Raw genomic sequence first — 17,915 nt, forward strand, 5'->3', positions numbered from 1 at the left:
ATATAAAAGGAAAGATTTAATAGCATGAAAACATAAACCCTAATAGAAAAATGAGCAGAGGATATGAACACAGAATGTGCAGAAAAGGAAAGTCATTGGTGGCAGCAACGTTGCTGATGTTACCGAGTACTCCTATGTGCAACACTTTCCTAAGAGCACTGACTCATTCACTCGTCACAACAGTGATCGAGATGTGTGCTTTAAACTTCCTCGTATGGGTGAGGAAAGTGAGGCACAGTTACATAAGTAATAAATGCATAGCTGCAATTTGAGTCCTAGCACTTTGACTCTTAGCCACTACACTCCAAAGTCTGTCAAGTACAAATGGCTAATTAAAAGGTGAAAAAAGGGGCCAGCTGGTGGCATAGTGGTTGAATTCATGTGCTCCGCTTCAGTGACCTGCGGATCGCAGGTTTGGATCCTGGGTGCAGACTTAGCACCACTGATCGAACCATGCTGTCACAGTATCCCACATACAAAATAGAGGAAGGCTGGCATAGATGTTAGCTCAGGGACAATCTTCCTTGAGCAAAAACAGGAAGATTGGCAACAGATGTTAGTTCGGGGCCGATCTTCCTCACAGAAAAGAAAAGGCTCTAAGCTAAGCAAGTACAAAGTCACTTAGAAAGTTACATATGTCTTTTATATATTTATTATTTATTGCCCATCTCCTTCACCTAATGTAAGCTTCATGGGGGCAGAGACTTTCTTCTCTGCTATAGTCTCACCTCCTGGAAGAGCCTGGCACTTAATAGGTCCTTATTATTTGTTGAACAAATGTTAAATGAATTACCTTGAGAAGACCATTCTTTTCTTCTTCTTCTTCTTTTTTTTTTTTTGCTGAGGAAGATTTGCCCTGAGCTAACATCCATTGCCAATCTTCCTCTTTTTTTGCTTGAGGAAGACTAGCCCTGAGCTAATATCTGTGCCAATCTTCCTCTGTTTTTTTGTACGTGGGACACTGACACAGCATGGCTGGTGAATGGAGTAGATCTGTGCCCAGGATCCAAACCCATGAACCTGGGCCGCCGAAGCAGAGCACGCAGAACTTTAACCCGTCAGCCACAAGGGCAGGCCAGGAAGAACTTTCTTGATGTACTTTCTCTTCTTATATGTGATTCTTAGGAAGAAGAATTTTATTTTATATTAGAACATCATCAGTCAGGTGTGGTCTGCTTACTTCCAAATGTTGTCAGGTGTGCCCTGACCTCTTTTGAGGTCTGGTGTTCTTGTTCAAGCACAGCCTCTGTGATAAAATCATTTAAGTTGCATCAGAAAGAAGATTGGCATTATCTACTGTAAACCTTGGGCAAAGAAATGAGAGCTGTGACAAAATTCACATTTATACATAGTTGGTTGAAGAGACGCTTTGCTTTTCCTTACTTTTATCAGATAATTCATTTCTTCGTGCATTTATTTTGGAAGGCAAATTCCAACTCTAGTCTTCAGAAACTGTCAAGAAAGCTTCTCTCTTTTCATCGTTTTCCCAGCAGCCCTCCTCCCTGGGTGAGCACAGTTAAGGCCATCATTAAAGAATAATAAGTTATGTTTTTGAAATGGTGCTTGAGTACTTTATAGCCTTTTTCTAAGATAGGATCCCCTCCCCCCACCTCCACCGTAACGCTTGTTGGAGGTTAAGACCAGCGGCTGGATCTTCAGACTTCTGCTGGGTTTTGGAAGACATGTTTTGACCTGTGTAATCAAGTATAATGGTAACATATGTTTTAATAGCTTTCTAGTTTATAATATAATAAGGAAAATGACTATTTTTCCTTATTTTCTCATTATAATATGTTGCACCAAAAGCCTTTGTCATGATTGTTTTATGTATTGGGCTGAAGTACAGTATATTTAATATGCTAAAGATAACATCAAGGTTGAAAATGGAACTCTCAGTGATTTATTTAGAAATTAACTGTTACTGAATGCATTGAAATGAGGCAGTGCAGCCAGCAATTGCTGTATCTTTTTTTAACTAAGCTTGTCATAAATAAGAGCAAATAAATAGCTCTTATAGAATAGTTTGTATTCATTGCTTCAGTGAAAACACCGTAAATATGAAACATACGGTCTACAGCTACCGTTTTGCCTTACATAGCTTAGAATTTTTTCAAGTTTTGACATGCAGGTGGATTTTTTTTAACAAATCTTTTGTCTGTTTGGATTTCTAACATTGACAGGCATTTGCAGTGAGTCATTCTGAAACCCACTACTGGGCAAATTCCATTCAGATAATTGGTATGAGACAACCTAATTTTCAACAGTTAATGGAACCTTAGCAATGCCATCATGAGGACTGTGACTTGTCACTGCCGAAATCCAAGCCATGAGCACAGTACCACACACATAGTACGTGTGCCCAAAAAGGTTTGTTGAGGGAGTAAATGAATGCCCAGATCTAGTCAGTCCTCTTCTTTGTGTCACTGGCAGCACCTACCAGGTTCACCCAGCTAGCTTATAGCAGAATTGGTGCTTGATCTCAGATCTCCTCAGTCTTTGTTTTTTTCACTTATTTATCCCTTCTTCATCCCTTCCTTCAGCAAACGAGCTTTACATGGACTGTGCCAGGGTTGACCTAGGTGATGAGACCATAAGGATAAATGATCCAGCCCTTGCCCACAGGGTAGTGGACGGTCAGACACGCAGAGGATTCATCCCAGCATGCAATGCTGCGTGTGAGGGGCACACATGGGACTCTATCAGGCAGAGGAGGGAATGCTTCCAACTCTCTTTTCCATTTTCCCAGCACAGATAAATGCAAGGGAAGCATTTTTCCATTATTAAAACAAGATCAAGAAAGATTTTGTTCTGATTCGTTGAAATTAGTGCTATACCTGTTTTTGGTTTCAAGGGAAATATTCCCCTTAAACATATTTTCCAGCTTGTAGTATTATATTGGAAGTAGAATATTCTGATTTCTTATATTTGATAGTTTGATAAGGTCCTCTTATGATGGTATTTCTAAACAACAGATTTATGATTTCAGCTGGTTGTAAGGTAGTATTTTTTTTTTTTACATCAATTTGTTTTGGGTAAAGCATAGATTTTCTTTCATTTGCTCAAAATTTTCTTAGGAAAATGCTAGTTAGGAATCTAATTTTTTTCTCCCCGATGGATTTGTGGTTAACATGTTTTTACTCTAATATTAATGCTACATTTTCATGTTTACCAATACACAAAACTCTGTTTTATAATTATTTATAGAATCATGCTTTGGGTTAACATCATAGAGGAACTTCTTTTTTCAACAAAATTATTTTAAATTAATGTTTATAGAGTGCTTGAAAATAGTTGAATGGATTAAAAGTAATTCAGTTATGCATGTAACTATTTGTCCACATTGAAAAAAATATGCAGTGTGATTATATAGCAGATGGTATTCAAAAAAGTGTTGCTGAAATTTTAAGAAAATGTAATAGGTAGCCCTCACTATACACAATATATTGCATATATCCTTTTTAGGGGGCAAATTGAATCATTTAAATTGAAGTGAAGAATTCTTTCTATAAAAAGGAGTGATCCTTCTTTTCACACTAGATAGCAAGCAGGCAAAAATTATTAAGGTCTTGTCAAAAGGACTCAGGATTCAACTTAAAGAGGCTCCCACTGGACAGTAAATATAATAATAAAGATCACAATTGCAATTGATTGAAACTCACACATTCGTAATGACATTTAAAGACAAATTTAGATGATAGGAACCAATTCATTATCCTGAAAACTGGTGAATAAAGTATTTAACTTGCCTTTCCTATATGAACTATACCACTAGTAACCATATAGTAAATGAGGGGAAGCATCTTTTTATAAACTTATTGTAGCTAACAAATGAAATTAAATGAAATGGTAGAATTAAGACATCACCATTTTGCAATTCTGTCAGTGAATTAATGGATCTAGACATTGAACATCAACAGCAGCACATATTGCAACAGGGGGGATAATCAGAAATTATGTGCTTCCTGATCAAGCAACATGCCACCACCTGTAGTTTGCCAAAGTGCCGAACCCAAGTCTGATCAAGCCTCTGGATCCAGCTGCCGTTTTGCAGGAACACAGAGGAAAGAGGAACCGATTGAACCGCCTTGTGTATGTGCAGTCAGCAAAATCCAGGCTCTGTAAACTCGATAGGTCAAATGGCACCAGTTCATCAACAGACAAATTATAAAGAAAAGAAAGGGGTGGAGGGGGGAACCTGTAGATTAAAAGATGTTTCTTCTTCTTTTTTTTTTTAATGGACAGGACTGTACTGCAGTGCTTGGGGATATTTTAGTGCTAAAGTATAAAGAAACACAAGAGATTACTATTAAAGTCAGGATAGTACTTATGTATGAGGGAGAAAGGAGGGGTGGTTGGGATGGGACAAATGGAAAGTTTTAATTCTTAAAACTGGAAAACTTTTTTGATTTGTTGCCAGCATTATATTAGTGATTTTTTAAAAGAGAGATACAGTTTTTCACCTTTGCTGCTTTAAGATCAAAACATGAGTACATGGGTATTTGGTGTATTGGCATCAATTCCATTTCTGACTTTGCAGAACCATCTTTAAGTGAAGGAAATGTACTGAAATTTACTAGAATCACATCTTCTCAAGCGTTGAGTCAAGTCCATTAGAGAATAGCATTCCTGTAAATTATGCTTCCACTCTTAAACCTAGAGAAACATAATTGAAGAGTTGTATGGTGATAAAAGAATGGTGTTAAATAGAGTGTTCTGACAAGGAACGGCTGTGCAGAATAGGGGTGGACTGAAGAGAAAATATGGAACAGAGAGGCCAACGAGATAAAGAAGAGACATTGCAGCACTGGAACTTTTCTTGTTCTTTTTCTGTTTTTCCTTCCTTTCTTTCCTTCTTTCCCTCTCTTTCTTTCTATTTTTTTTAAAAGATCGAAAATGAGGGAAAGCAATACTGGCAGGCGCTGTAAGTAGGAAATTGCCCTGCCTCCTCCCAGAATGCTAGGTGTTCAGCGGTTATTATTGGGGGCAGATCTTTAGGCACTAGAAACAGTGCTTATAGAAGAGAAAAGATGTTTAGATTTTTAAGAAAAGGAAAGAAAAAGGCTAGAATGTCTTAAAATATGCTGAAACAAGATTCTGCTGATTGATTATTGCAGAAACAGCCTCCCTTCTAATGAAGATGATTCTCTGTTCGTAGAAGTCCTGCCCTGTGGTTTGCCCAGTGTTGGAGCTTTTCCCTGCGAAATTTAAGGAAGTTAATGAGATTTTTTTTCCTACCAAAGCAGAAGATGTGTCTGAGAATTCTGACGGACTTCTACCCCTGCAGCTTTTCAGTTGCCTCAGTTAAAAACTTGGACCATCATGAATGTTTTTAGAGAGGAAATAAAATGAATGACGCCTGTGAATTTGTTTTAAATGTTGTTTATTTTACCAAATAATTTAGATAAATCTTTCTTGAAGAGGAAGAGAAATCATCAGGTCTTTTTCATAATCTGGAGCTTTTCAGAGGATTACTTTGAAATACCTCTCTGCCAACTTTTTGTGAATTAAGCATAAACTTTCTTTGACCTCATCACACATAATTAAATAGCTGTTGAAGGGTTAAAACCAACTAAAAAGCAATTCTGTATCTCGATCCCCATTCTCCTGCAAAATTATACAGGATGTCTCTTTCGGTTCTCAAGCAGGGTAATTACAAGAGACAGTTACATAATTTACAGTTTCAATCTGCTCGTCCATAATCACACGCTTCCACCTCGTTGTATATCCCCTGTGAGTATCTGCATTGTCCTTTGATTTGTAAATGATGATTGCAGTACGATTGATTGCTTGCATGTAGCATATTGAATTGGTTCTTAAAAAATGAACTTTAGCTGTTAACATGTCTATTTGAGTTCCTCTTATTTACGTAGTTTGTGGTTCTTGCGTTCAGCACTTGCATACTAGTTAAATTAAACTCCCAGAGCTTTTTTCCTTATTAAATTTGGAAAATGGAGTGTTTATATACAACCTAGCTAGAAAAGTGCCTAGAACACAGTAGGCACTCAACTGTTGAACACACTACTAAACCATTCCAATCCTTTCAAAGTTGAATGGAGATTCTCTGATTAACAGTGACCACACAGAATAAAGGCTCATGGGGATAAGATTAGCGTATTGTAGCTAAAGCTGTGCTAATACTATTTTGCTACTAAAGTCTTAACTTTTAGGGAGCCCATCCAAATAGTGGACTTCGAGAAAGGTATCGCATACTAACTAGAAGGGTAGTAATTTTGTCTTTTAACACTGTTAGTGAGGATATTTCATATGCTTTTGTTTTTTCAACAACTAACATAAAACTGTAACCAATTTGGGCTTAAAGATTCCTATAGGATTTAAAGGCTAGATACCTACATGACGCCAAATCCACTGGCAGACCAGCTAGTCCCTTCATTGAACACCTCATCCCACCCCAGCTCCCACCCCCAGCCTGCATGCCATGTGTGCCGCACCTCCATCAAAAGGGTTTATCAGTAACCCTGTGGGGAGACCACCTTTTGTTGCCAGAGGCTTTTTACCTCAAATCCTGTTTGAAAGCTTATAGAAGATAAATAAATAAGTGAAAAAAGAAGTTTTCGATTTCTGTAGACCAGTGGAATACGACTGTTTTTCTGGATGACCTGAGGACAACTGGAGATGGTTTCTCTCCCTTACATTTTCAGCATCAGTTCCTGAATCAGATTGGGTGATGGGCTGTGCTTTGATTTTAGGAAGTTATCTCAAAGACTGACAGATTTTCGTCTGAAATGTGCTTTGAAAACAAAGAAACATTTCAGGGAGATTTGTACTCCCTCTTTTTCCTTTCTTCAATCTTGCTGTATTTGTGTATTTGTGTTTCCTTTGTGAAAGCTCACCACTCAGAATTGGAATTACAGCATACTTTGTCTAGTTTTTGAAAATTACAGCTAGTGTGTAGACACACACACACAGAGTTTTAGGGGGTTGTGGGAGAGCAAATGGAAAGGCAGTTGCTCTTCTAACGTCCTGTCTCCCAAAGCTTGGTTCTGAAATCAGTGGTAGTGTCCACGCTGATGTAAACACTCCCCTCAGTCTGCCACATAGGATTAGGCTGGACAGCTAGATGTTAGAGTAAACTATCTCAGCTGCCCCACAGAACCTCAGACCTGTAAAAGTGGGCAAAAGAAACTCTAGTTTTTGCTTTTAGAAGTTTATTTAAGGAAAAGTTCAATTGTAATGTTTTAGCAGCAGGAGAATGGTCTTACAGGTGATGCATTATAAATACATGTAGTTACTTGCTTGGAGCAGATGCTTTATTTGAAGTGTGTATGTGTTTAATTCAGGGTTTAAAATCTTCTAACTCTTCAATGGTAAATTCTTGTTACTAGGATTTTGTAACTTAGATGTGAAAATTTTAACCAGGTTTCAACTTGAAGAATTAAATTAGTTTCTGAAATATTTTTTCAGATTGAATCTCTAATGTGGACTTCTGCCTATTTATGAGAGAGGAAATAATTTTAAATGCCAAATTACTTCATCTTAAAAAAAATTTTTCTTGTAAATTTGTTTTTCCTAAAATTTTCCAAAATTTAAAAGTGGTTTGAACTGTGGAAAATCAAAAAAGAGAAGGGCATTATTCTGACATATCTTTCCAATTTCTGTTGCTTTGGAGCCCACGGTACTGGTACTTTACCATTACCTAAGTAGAAGTGCCTTTGAGTGACAAATCAGAGCTTTACTTAGATTTGTAATAGGCAGTGGGCTTCAGGAAGAATCTGATTACGCCCCAAATATATTTAAAGAAAGATATTTTAAAAAATTCTTGCCTTCCCCACGTGATTTTAGTCTGTAGGTGATATTGACACTGTGATCTCATTCCATGATCATTTTATCCTTTGCCAGAGGTGCCTTATTTTCCTAACAAGGAAACTGAGAGGCTGAGTCTGTTTCAGTCATAGAAACAGATTGACCATACATGGTCATCTTCTTAGAAAGAAACAATATATTCTTCTAATACGCCAGACCAGGACCTTGCTCGTTTGGTGGTGACGTGTCATACATGAATATTCATCAGTTAAATGTTTAAATAAATGAAACCTGTGTGAAGTCTGTCACAGAGCTCTCTTTACCAAGTGACCGTCTCCTCCCTAGCCTCTTAGATGTCTCCATTTACCCCAAGATTCACCTTCTACTTGGATCTCTTATTAGGCACCACTGCTACCTCCACAGCTCTTTGGGGTGGCAGAAAGGGAGAAGAGTGATTGGTGGTGTACCATCATTTAAAATCTGGCCAAGATATAGTCCCACACCTTTTGCTTAATATAACCCCCAATACGTCTGAGACCAGCCTGGCCTGAGACAGGCAGAAGTTGAGATTGAGTGAGGTACAGACATCTGGAGTTTTTAAAAGCCCCTAAGTGATTCTAATGTGCAGCCAGAGTTGAGAGCGGTTGGGCTAGACTAGAGGATAGAAAAAGGAAAAATAGGGAGAGACATTCTCACTGAATTAGGTTATCAGTTATAAAAATACCACTGACTCATCTTTCGCCATCTGTGGCTGTCTAACAAGGGGTCTGTCTCTGGCCCTGGTTCCTCCCCTCCTCAGGAGCTCATTCACAGATGTTCACCCTCCTCCACACAAGGGTGCTGCAGAGGGAGGAGAGTTCCCTTTCCTGCTGCCTGATGCCCTATTTGTGAGTTCATTACATGAGTTCATGTAAGCACCTACCTTTTCCCTGCGTGACTGACCACCACCTTCAAGGGAGTCCACACTCATGCACAGAATCATAGAACTCATCTGGTAAATTCCAGCATAGTCTGTAGGTTTGTGTACACACACACACACACACACACACACACCACACCCCCAGAGGAGTCAGGCCCCTACCACACACCTTCCACTGGAGGGAGATAAAGAATCATCATTCCTCTCCCAAGTGGACTTGGGGGACAGGGAGTGTTCAGTAAGAAAGACCGGTGGCCCCTCTGAATAATTGAGGAAGAGCTTCATACCAGAGCAGTCTGCTGTGAAGCTGGTGGGATCTTTGAGAGGGAAGATCTTAAAAAGGGGCTTAGAGAAACAGACTGTTATGTGACCCAGGGCATCCAGCCTTCCTTCCCCAAAGACCTGCTGTCTCCATTCTCTGGGTTTTTCCTGGCTCAGGCCATTTTCTTAGGGACACACTTTGGTCTTCTAGAACATTTAGGTCTTTGTTTCATTTGTCCTGGGACTGTCTCTGGGTTCTGCTGAAGCCCTCAAGCAGTCATTGTTATTGTGGTTTGATGGGCTTGCTGTTTCCTGAGGGTAGTCCTTGAAGTTAAGAACTTAAGGGCCAAAGGGAATTTGAGAGGGCACAGAACTGTGCTTGCTGGAAACTTCCAGTCATCAGTTTCCTGAGATCATTCCTTGCGCAGAATATGGGGGTTTTTTTCATTGCTTCTTCCATTAATTAAATTTATATTTGAGTGGTTAGCTGGGGGATGGGGGGACTTCTGTCTGAGGCAATGGAGTGGTTTTCAGGTGCCTCAGACAGAAGTAGGAAAAGAAAGGTAGCTTTTCTCAGTCTGACTCTATAGAGCAGTCTGTCTCCTTCCTTCTCTCCAAATTCCACTTCTTTCCCCTACATTAAGGAGATCTAGTCACCCAAATGATCACCTTGAGATTTCGTTAATTCAGTATGTTAAATAATAATAATAGCTAACACTTATATGGGGTTTCTGTATTATACCAAGCTCTGTTCTACATGCTTTGTATTAATTCATTTAATTGTTACAACAACCCTGGGAGATAGGTATGATTATTCTCCACGTTTTATGGATGAGGGATCTGAAACACAGGTTAAATAACTTGCCCGAGATCACACAGCTGGTGCATGGTAGAGCCCAGGTTCCATTCCAGGCAGTCTGGTTCCAGAACCTTGCTCTTAACCAACCCATAGTACCCCTTCTGATCTGTCATACTGTAATCAATAAATGCTGTACTGTTTTAAAATACCTTTGGCCTTGTTTTCCAATTTTTAAAAATTCTTCTCATGTTTTAGTTAATGCAGATGGGCTCAAAGTATGGTCCGGGGACCCCTGGGGATCCTTAAGGCCCTTTCATGGAGTCTGCAAGGTCATAACTGTTTTCAAAGTAATACTAACGTACTATTTGTCGTTTTCACTGTCATACTCTCATGCGTGTACAGTGGAGTTTTCAAGAAATTTTATGACCTGTGATATCACAACAGACTGAATGTCAAAGCAGATATGAGAATCTAGCTGCTTTCTCTTTAGCCACACGTTGAAGAGGTTTGTGAAAGTGTAAAACAATGCCACTCTTCTCACTACTTTTTTGTATTTTAGGAAATGTAATTCTTTTCATAAGAAATTATGTTAACAAGGTGTATTGGATTTTTAATGAATTAATAAATATTTGTCAAATTTCTCAATAAAGTCAATAGATATAGCCCTTATAAATAGAAGCTTTGAAATATTTTTTTTGAACGTAAAGAGGTCCTGAGACCAAAAAATTGTAGAAGCACTGATGTAATGTATTAAACCCTTGCTATTCAGTCATGGTCCATGGTATAGGCACTTGTTAGAAATGCAGAGTCTCACCCCCTCTACCCCAGATGTACCAAATCAGAATCCACTTTGTAACAAGAGGTGATTGCTTGCACAGTGAAGGTTGAGAAGCACAGGCATAGAACCTATGGACAAAGCCACTCAGCACCTCAGTGGCCTCTAGCTAAATTTCAGTCTGGTGGGGCTTTGGAGATTCCTGTCCCCAGTTCTCTATCACCAAGAAGGTAGGGGAGGCCTCCTCACCTATCTGAGATTCTTCAGTCACACTCTCTAGTCAGTGGTTCTCCTGCTGCACAAAATGGTTTTCACATGCTCATCAAAACCAGCAACTCTGTAGCAGAATTCATATCAGTGGTCCTCAAACTTGTGTGCGTCAGAATCATCTGGAGGACTTGTTAAAGCACAGGTGCTGGGTCCCGCCCCCTGAGTTTCTGATGGGAAGGTCTGAGAATTTGCAGTTCTAACAAGTTCCCAGGTGCTGCTGATGTTGCTGGTCTGGGGGAGCCACCGTCCACCCTCTGAAAACCACAGGTCTATAGAGAGTGGACTGAGAAGTCTGTTAAGAAGTCAAGTAATATTTATTCAAGTTGTTATATAATTACTTCAAGCCCGTAGAACTATGGGAGAGAGAGACGTCTTAAATTTCCACATTTTCAAAGCCAATCTCTTAAAATAGAAAATACCTGAACAATTCAAAATTTCCATTTTTGCTAGGGAGGCATCTATATCTTTTAGTAAATGGAAAGCAATAGGAATTCAGGCAGGTCACAGGTCATTTAAAAAAACACTCCTGTTCTCTTAAACAATGGGAAAGCTAAGGTTCAGCTTTCTTTTTTACCAATTGCAAAATCACCACAAAATTTCAGCAAGGAGACATAAATAGCCTGTCAAGTTCATTTATCACTATTTAAACTGATAATATGCCATTCAGCCACTTGGTCACAGAGCTGCTTAATCCTAGAAACTAGTAACAGATGAGTGTGGACCAGTGAATTTCTGTCCCCAAGCACGAGATATGTGATTAGAGCCGTTGGATTTCCTCTGCTCAAGAGCCACCATGAATCCCTGGCCTGGTGTCAGTTCCCAGACTCGCAAACCCGCTGCTGTCTACTGATAGGAACCTTTCAGCAGGGTTTGCTGAGTTAAACAGGTATCTGATGAAAGGTGTGTAATCCTTGAAGATCATCTTCCCCTAAAAGCAGCTAGTGACCCCAAACTCACATAATCCAGGCAGATGGGAGTTGGGAGTAGCTTGCCAAAGTTTATGCTTTTGTGTTTGAGAAAGTTCATGTGGTTTGGTTCCAAATGGTAGAAGATGAAGGTGGGCAAGGGTTGAGGGCAGCTGCTTTTGTGGGGTAAATCTTTATCCTTGCCTGAGAACGTTATGCCACTTCTCGTCCAGTCTGCAATCTGGAAATATTGCTAGTTTAAAAGGAAGGAATGTTTCATGTTAAACGAGGGTTAACCTTGCAATTAATGTGCTGGGAGTTCAATTAATTTGGGAATTTAGGTCTGCAAAAACAAATCTTGACCTTGTCTAGATAGTTTCTTCCTTATCCTAATGGATCTGTCTCCACAAAGGCAACTCTTCTATCACTTTTTTTTCCTCCCCCTGGGAGGGAGTTAACCATTTCAAACTCAAAGGATCAGGACTAGTTAACATGAAAACTGATTCTCTTACTACAAGTAGGTCAGTCTTAACAGAGGTGATATAAATTTTGGTCCCATGCAGTACAGCTTAGAAATGCTTACTTTTTGCAGATATCACATTGTTCTTATTTTCCCTTTAAGCAAACACCTTGATAGTCTTTTGAATTAAGTGTGTAAGGCGTGTACTGAAACTCAGACCTCACCTTCCCTGGGTAAGTAGCTCCAGTGAAGCAAAAGAAGCGGCCAGCTTTCGCTGGTATCGAGATAGTGGACGTAGGTGAGGAGTTTATGGGCTAGCCAGCTTCCAATTGCAGGCCTGCTGATCACAGAGTAAGTGCTGTTCACCAGCACCCCTGGCTAACAGACCATTTAAAGGGAATAATTTCACCAGCAACTAATTGTACTGCAGCTACTGAGATTTGTCCTCCAAACATCACTTTGTTTTCAGTCTGAACAGCCAGGTTTCCCCAGGGATAGTTCAGGTTTCTGATGGAAAGTATCCCGAGTGAAGGAGAGGTGTTAGAGCACCATGGGAATCTATTCACCAGGGGTGTGTTGTACTTGTTTCAGATGCTTCAGGATAATACACCGGCTTCCAAGATAAGTGCTTTTTATTTCCCTGCATCTTAGATCAATTATTTGGAGTCTTTTTGGTAAGTTAAATTTAAGAGCTGTAACTTAAACCACCACATCTCTATAATCACTTAATAAGTAAATGTTCTTACCAAAAATTATTCTGTCAGTGGGCTATATCGTAATTATGATTTGAGGAACCTAGAAAAAGTAGGAGGAAACAAAAGATGGCAAGAAATTCATTATTTAATTTTAATTTTGTTTTTGAGGAAGATTAGCCCTGAGCTAGCAGCTGTGCCTATCTTCCTCTAAGAAATTCATTATTTAAAAAATGCCATATTATGAAGGTCAGAGTAGTGAAGCTGTAGCTTTTTTGAGGGAAAGTGCCTGCTGCAGGTAGAAAATTTGAATTATATATTGCATCCACTTAGTGCACAAATGGATTAGACGTGACAAAACTTTTTCTTCTAAGCTATATGTTTTAATATATTACAGGTGATTTCACTTGACAAATAAGGAATCAGAAATTTATTCTTGGTCATTTTGATTGTTCAAATGGATTCCATTTAAACCAAAAATTTCTCCTGCAGGAGGAGGCTCTGTGGACTTACAAATGGCTCTTGGCATAAGTGTAAATTCCTTCCATTGCTGTGAGCTTCTTGAGGGTCTCATGAGTCAGAGAGAAGGAAAAACAAACTGCAGGCAATGCAGCGCTGCCTCCCAGCAGTGGCACTATGTGATCTGCAGTGTTGGTGCCCATCATCCCTGAAAACCTGCTTGAGGTTTCCTGTTGGAGTTTTGTTTGCAGTTTTTTCTCCCCAGCACCCAGGAAAGGATCACTTCCTGTCAGGTGTTTGTAGCTTTCCTGCTTTGTAGCCTTTGCTAGCTCAGTATGGAGGTGTTTGCTGTGAAAGTCCGGTGGGCTCAGTGTACGCATGCTCGACAGGGCTCGTTGCCATGCCGCCCCCTCCTCTGGTCCCCATGGGCCCCGGGACTCTTCCGTGGCAGTGTCAGCACAGACTGCAGACTGTGTCCCAGTGAGTGTCCCAGGAGACAGCCACTTAACATGGAGGGGGTAGCAGGTGCCGAAAGTTTTATGCCTGAATGCTCTCCACAGACCCCAAGTTGCCTGATAGTTGCAGTGGCCTATCTTGTTTAGGCTCAGGCCCTGATAAGGTGTATCTGTACTGCCTCAGGGTGTGAAAACATGAACAGCTGTGTCAAATATGTTTTGGGAGGATTCTGGCTGCTTCCTCTTAGCCCAGAGTAGAGATTGTGGGAAGAGAAGACAGAACAAAGAAATACATTTGCTTGCTGGGTAAGGTTGCTCATCATAGTGGGGGACATAAGGTAGGGAGGGCACATACCACCTTCTGACCACTTTGGTTGTACAGAAATCTTTCTGCTAGGCTGAGCAGGTGCTTTCTGTCCCCAGCTGTGGAGTTCAGCTAAGAACCAGTGAGGGGCTGGGGAATTTCACAGTCACTGCAGGGGACTTTTAATTGTGGGATCTCATGGACAAAAGGGGGATAGTTTCATATCCACGACACTATGGTTCTCTCCCTGCGCAAGAGTACAGAGCTGAGACCTCCAGCTGACTGAGTAAATTTCTCAGCGTGTGCCAAGCTCTTAGGAGGCAGGTGACGGATGTGCCAATTATCTGTGGTCTGAGGTTTGGGCACCCTTTGTACTCTGGCAACAGAGAGCTCTTCTCCATATTTACAGGGCATGGTGTGGGCTGGATTCGGCACAGTGGCCATCACTGTTAGCATTCCTGACACGCTGCTCTTGAAAGCCTCTGTGTGCAGCCGGATGACGTGTCGACAGTGGTTTCACTGTAAGATTTTGTGGTGCTCATTTGCATTCAGTCAAATCCTTTGCACTTAAACATGAATTAAAGAGACAGATAAGTCAAAGACTTCAGCAAAACCTAAAGTTAAATATATGCCTATTTTTTATAATGGCATTCAGATTAAAACCGTCAAAATGCTGTAGTTGTACCCCGCTAGGGTCAGCTTGGATTCCTTATTCTATATTTCTGCATTATTTACAGTGATTTTGAGAGGCAGGAAAATGCATCGGAGGCATTGATTTCTCCTTCTAACAAAAAATCCAAAATTGAGAAAATTCTTGAGAATGCAGCCATTTTGGAAATGTAGATAAAGAAGAAAAATGCTGAAGATTTGGATGGTTTACAGAGCAGCATGATTTTGTAATTGCTGCCACCTACTGTATGTGGTTGATGTTTGTTTAAATTTAGGAAGTTCATGAAGGTGAGGTGTTGAAATAGATAATTAGAGCAAGGAAGACATCATTAGTTTATAGCATTTCTTCTCTACTCCATAAGTGGCTCTTAACTACTGAGACAGCCGCCAGCTTTCATTCATTACCTTCAAGTGGATTTAAAGTTTTTCTCATTTTGAAGTTCCTCTGCCAAAGAACTTTCACAGTAATGCTGCAGAATGCATGTTCAAAAGCTTACCATGCGCCGGGATTTTCTGGGTATACACGAAACAGTTTGTTTTAAAGAGGTTGTTTTGTTTTGTTTTAATTTGTACGAGCAACATATTCTAGGATTGGATTATACATTAATTTCCATGAAAATAGAGCTAGTGGAGCTGATATGAGTTGCAGCAGTTGACTTAAAAGACATTCTTTTTTTAGTCCTAAAATAAAGCTTCGGATTAGCTCGCTGGTTAAATGTAATAAGCAATATGGAATCTGAGTCAACAGAGGCCCTTCTCTTTTATTAAGACCCAGCTGTCAAAGGGTCATTAGGTCCTTCCTGCAGAAAACAACTTACTTGTTAATGTTTGCGGTGGTCCCTGGACAGGATTTCTGAGTAAATGCCTGACATGTAGTTTTTGAAAGAATTTAAAGCTGGTGGGGGACTTGGATGCTGAGACTTATCAGAAGTTATGTCTTCAACCTTAGTTTTGTTAAATATGCAACAGTGTATGTTTGGGATGCTGCTGTCACTAGTGACAAGAATTGACTTATAATGCCACTATAAAACATTCAGAAGCATACACTTCATCGATGTCAAATCACCGTCACTGGGAAGAGACTACATACATAAAATGAATGCACTTCTCCGATGTGATGTTTTTATCTTGTTGCTACTTACATTATTTCAAGAGGCCCCTGTTCCAGTCTGAAAACATGACGGTGAGGTCGACTTTTGCTTTTTCCGCCTAGGCTATTTGCTTTCTAGAAGAGAAGGCCAAGCAGGGTCTCCTGAAAAGCCACTCTCTGACCTGGGCCGTCTGTCCTACCTGGCCTATTGGAAGAGCGTCATCTTAGAATACCTCTACCACCACCACGAGAGGCACATCAGCATCAAGGCGATCAGCAGAGCTACAGGCATGTGCCCACACGACATCGCCACCACTCTGCAGCACCTCCACATGATTGACAAGAGGGACGGCAGGTGAGTACCCTGGGCGACCCTGGCTGCCTCTCAAGCATCTTTATCAGAAAAGGCCCCTGGAGTTAGGCAGATTTTTCCACTTAAAGATAAGAGGTTCCCCAACAGTATTATCAAAACCTTTCTCCTGAAAAGAAAACAGGAAATGACACTTCTTTGTTAATCAAATTTCAATTTGCTATATGCCTTTTCATTGATGAGCTTTCTGATTTTTCCCAGCCCAGGTAATGTTAGTGCTAGCATATGTCAGTATGTGAAGGTGAAATGAAATTCCACCTTTTGATTGCACTTTGTTCTGCCTCATCACATTACAGATTTGTCATCATTAGAAGAGAAAAGTTGATATTGGGCCACATGGAAAAGCTGAAAACCTGCTCCCGGACCAATGAACTTGATCCAGAGAGTCTGAGGTGGACCCCAATTTTAATTTCTAATGCTGCAGTTTCTGAAGAAGAGCGAGAAGCTGAAAAAGAGGTAATGATTGGCTTCATCAGCTTAAGTTGTGTAACTTCAATCTTGTAGCATTCTTAAGCTGAGAAAGTCATTAACATCATTGTCAAAAGCTTGGTTATGGAGAGCGAGCGTGTGAAATGATATGGCACTAATTTACCCTAACTGAGGTTGCATGATAAGACATGATAATTTTATTGAATTGAGTATGAAAAATGAAACATTTATCATTGATCATAAAGCAGTGTTTTTCACTACTGACAGCATGTAATCAGATCAAATTTGGTGCCGAGCTCCAAGGCTGCAATGTCAATCGATTCTTTGTGTTTATGAACTTGCTTAAAGTGCTCTGTGCCAGTGAGCGTGTAATGTAGTGATAAAGGACTCAAATCAATTTGCTGCATCATTAATACTGCTAAATATCCCTTGAAACCCAATCTTCTTTGATTTGTTATCCTAACTGATGCAAAAGAGTCCTGAGATGACGCAAGTGGAATGTTGCTTGGCTGGCTAACTGCCCTGATCAGCAATGACTTAGAGATCCTTTGCCTTTGATCCTTAGAGACTCTGGCCGCATAACTGTCCTCTCACTGGCCATTTTTACCCTCCCTCCTTAGGCTGAGCGGCTAATGGAACAAGCTAGCTGCTGGGAAAAGGAGGAGCAAGAAATCTTGTCATCTAGAGCCAACAGTAGGCAATCACCTGCAAAAGTACAATCGAAAAATAAATATTTGCATTCCCCGGAGAGCCGGCCAGTGGCAGGGGAGCGAGGGCAGCTGATGGAGCTGTCTAAAGAGAGCAGTGAAGAGGAGGAGGAGGAGGAGGAGGAGGAGGAGGAAGAGGAGGAGGAGGAGGAAGAGGAAGAAGAGGAGGAGGAGGAAGAAGAGGAAGAAGAAAATATTCAAAGCTCTCCTCCAAGATTAACTAAACCACAATCAGTTGCCATAAAGAGAAAGGTATGTGTCTGTTTAGACTTTCAGTCTGAGTCAGTTTCAGTCAAATCTTATTTGTCTTTGCAAACATTCTTAGATCTATTAGTATTTGTTTCACTCTCTATTCTTTAGATGTAGTTTATTTGTATCCAGTCCTACTGATCATATATCGTTATTGTTTATCTTACAGTCATGATTGTGTTTACTTTTTGAGGTTTGTTAGTGCTGTGACAGGAAACCTGGAATAGGCCAGCTTTCTAGTCTAGGAGTTACTGCCACCTGCTGGTTTGTGGGACTAGAGTAAATCAGGCTATGGGAACAGAAAAGGGCCCTGGAGAACACTTAAACCACCCTTCACCGAA

The 17,915-nt window shown here is 40.3% G+C and overlaps 1 protein-coding gene across 12 annotated transcripts in view; it reads left to right on the plus strand.

Annotated features, from left to right (window-relative positions):
- KAT6B (lysine acetyltransferase 6B) overlaps positions 1-17,915 on the plus strand; it is a 191,785-nt gene that overhangs the window by 164,473 nt on the left and 9,397 nt on the right. For all 12 annotated transcript variants that reach the window (XM_070566431.1, XM_070566463.1, XM_070566473.1 and 9 more), the window contains 3 exons: positions 15,943-16,174; positions 16,486-16,645; positions 17,239-17,577. In XM_070566431.1, the coding sequence (XP_070422532.1) occupies positions 15,943-16,174; positions 16,486-16,645; positions 17,239-17,577 (731 nt within the window). The remainder of the gene's footprint in view (positions 1-15,942; positions 16,175-16,485; positions 16,646-17,238; positions 17,578-17,915) is intronic.

This window comes from Equus przewalskii, chromosome 1 (assembly GCF_037783145.1).
Source record: "Equus przewalskii isolate Varuska chromosome 1, EquPr2, whole genome shotgun sequence".
NCBI classification, from domain to species: Eukaryota; Metazoa; Chordata; class Mammalia; order Perissodactyla; family Equidae; genus Equus; species Equus przewalskii.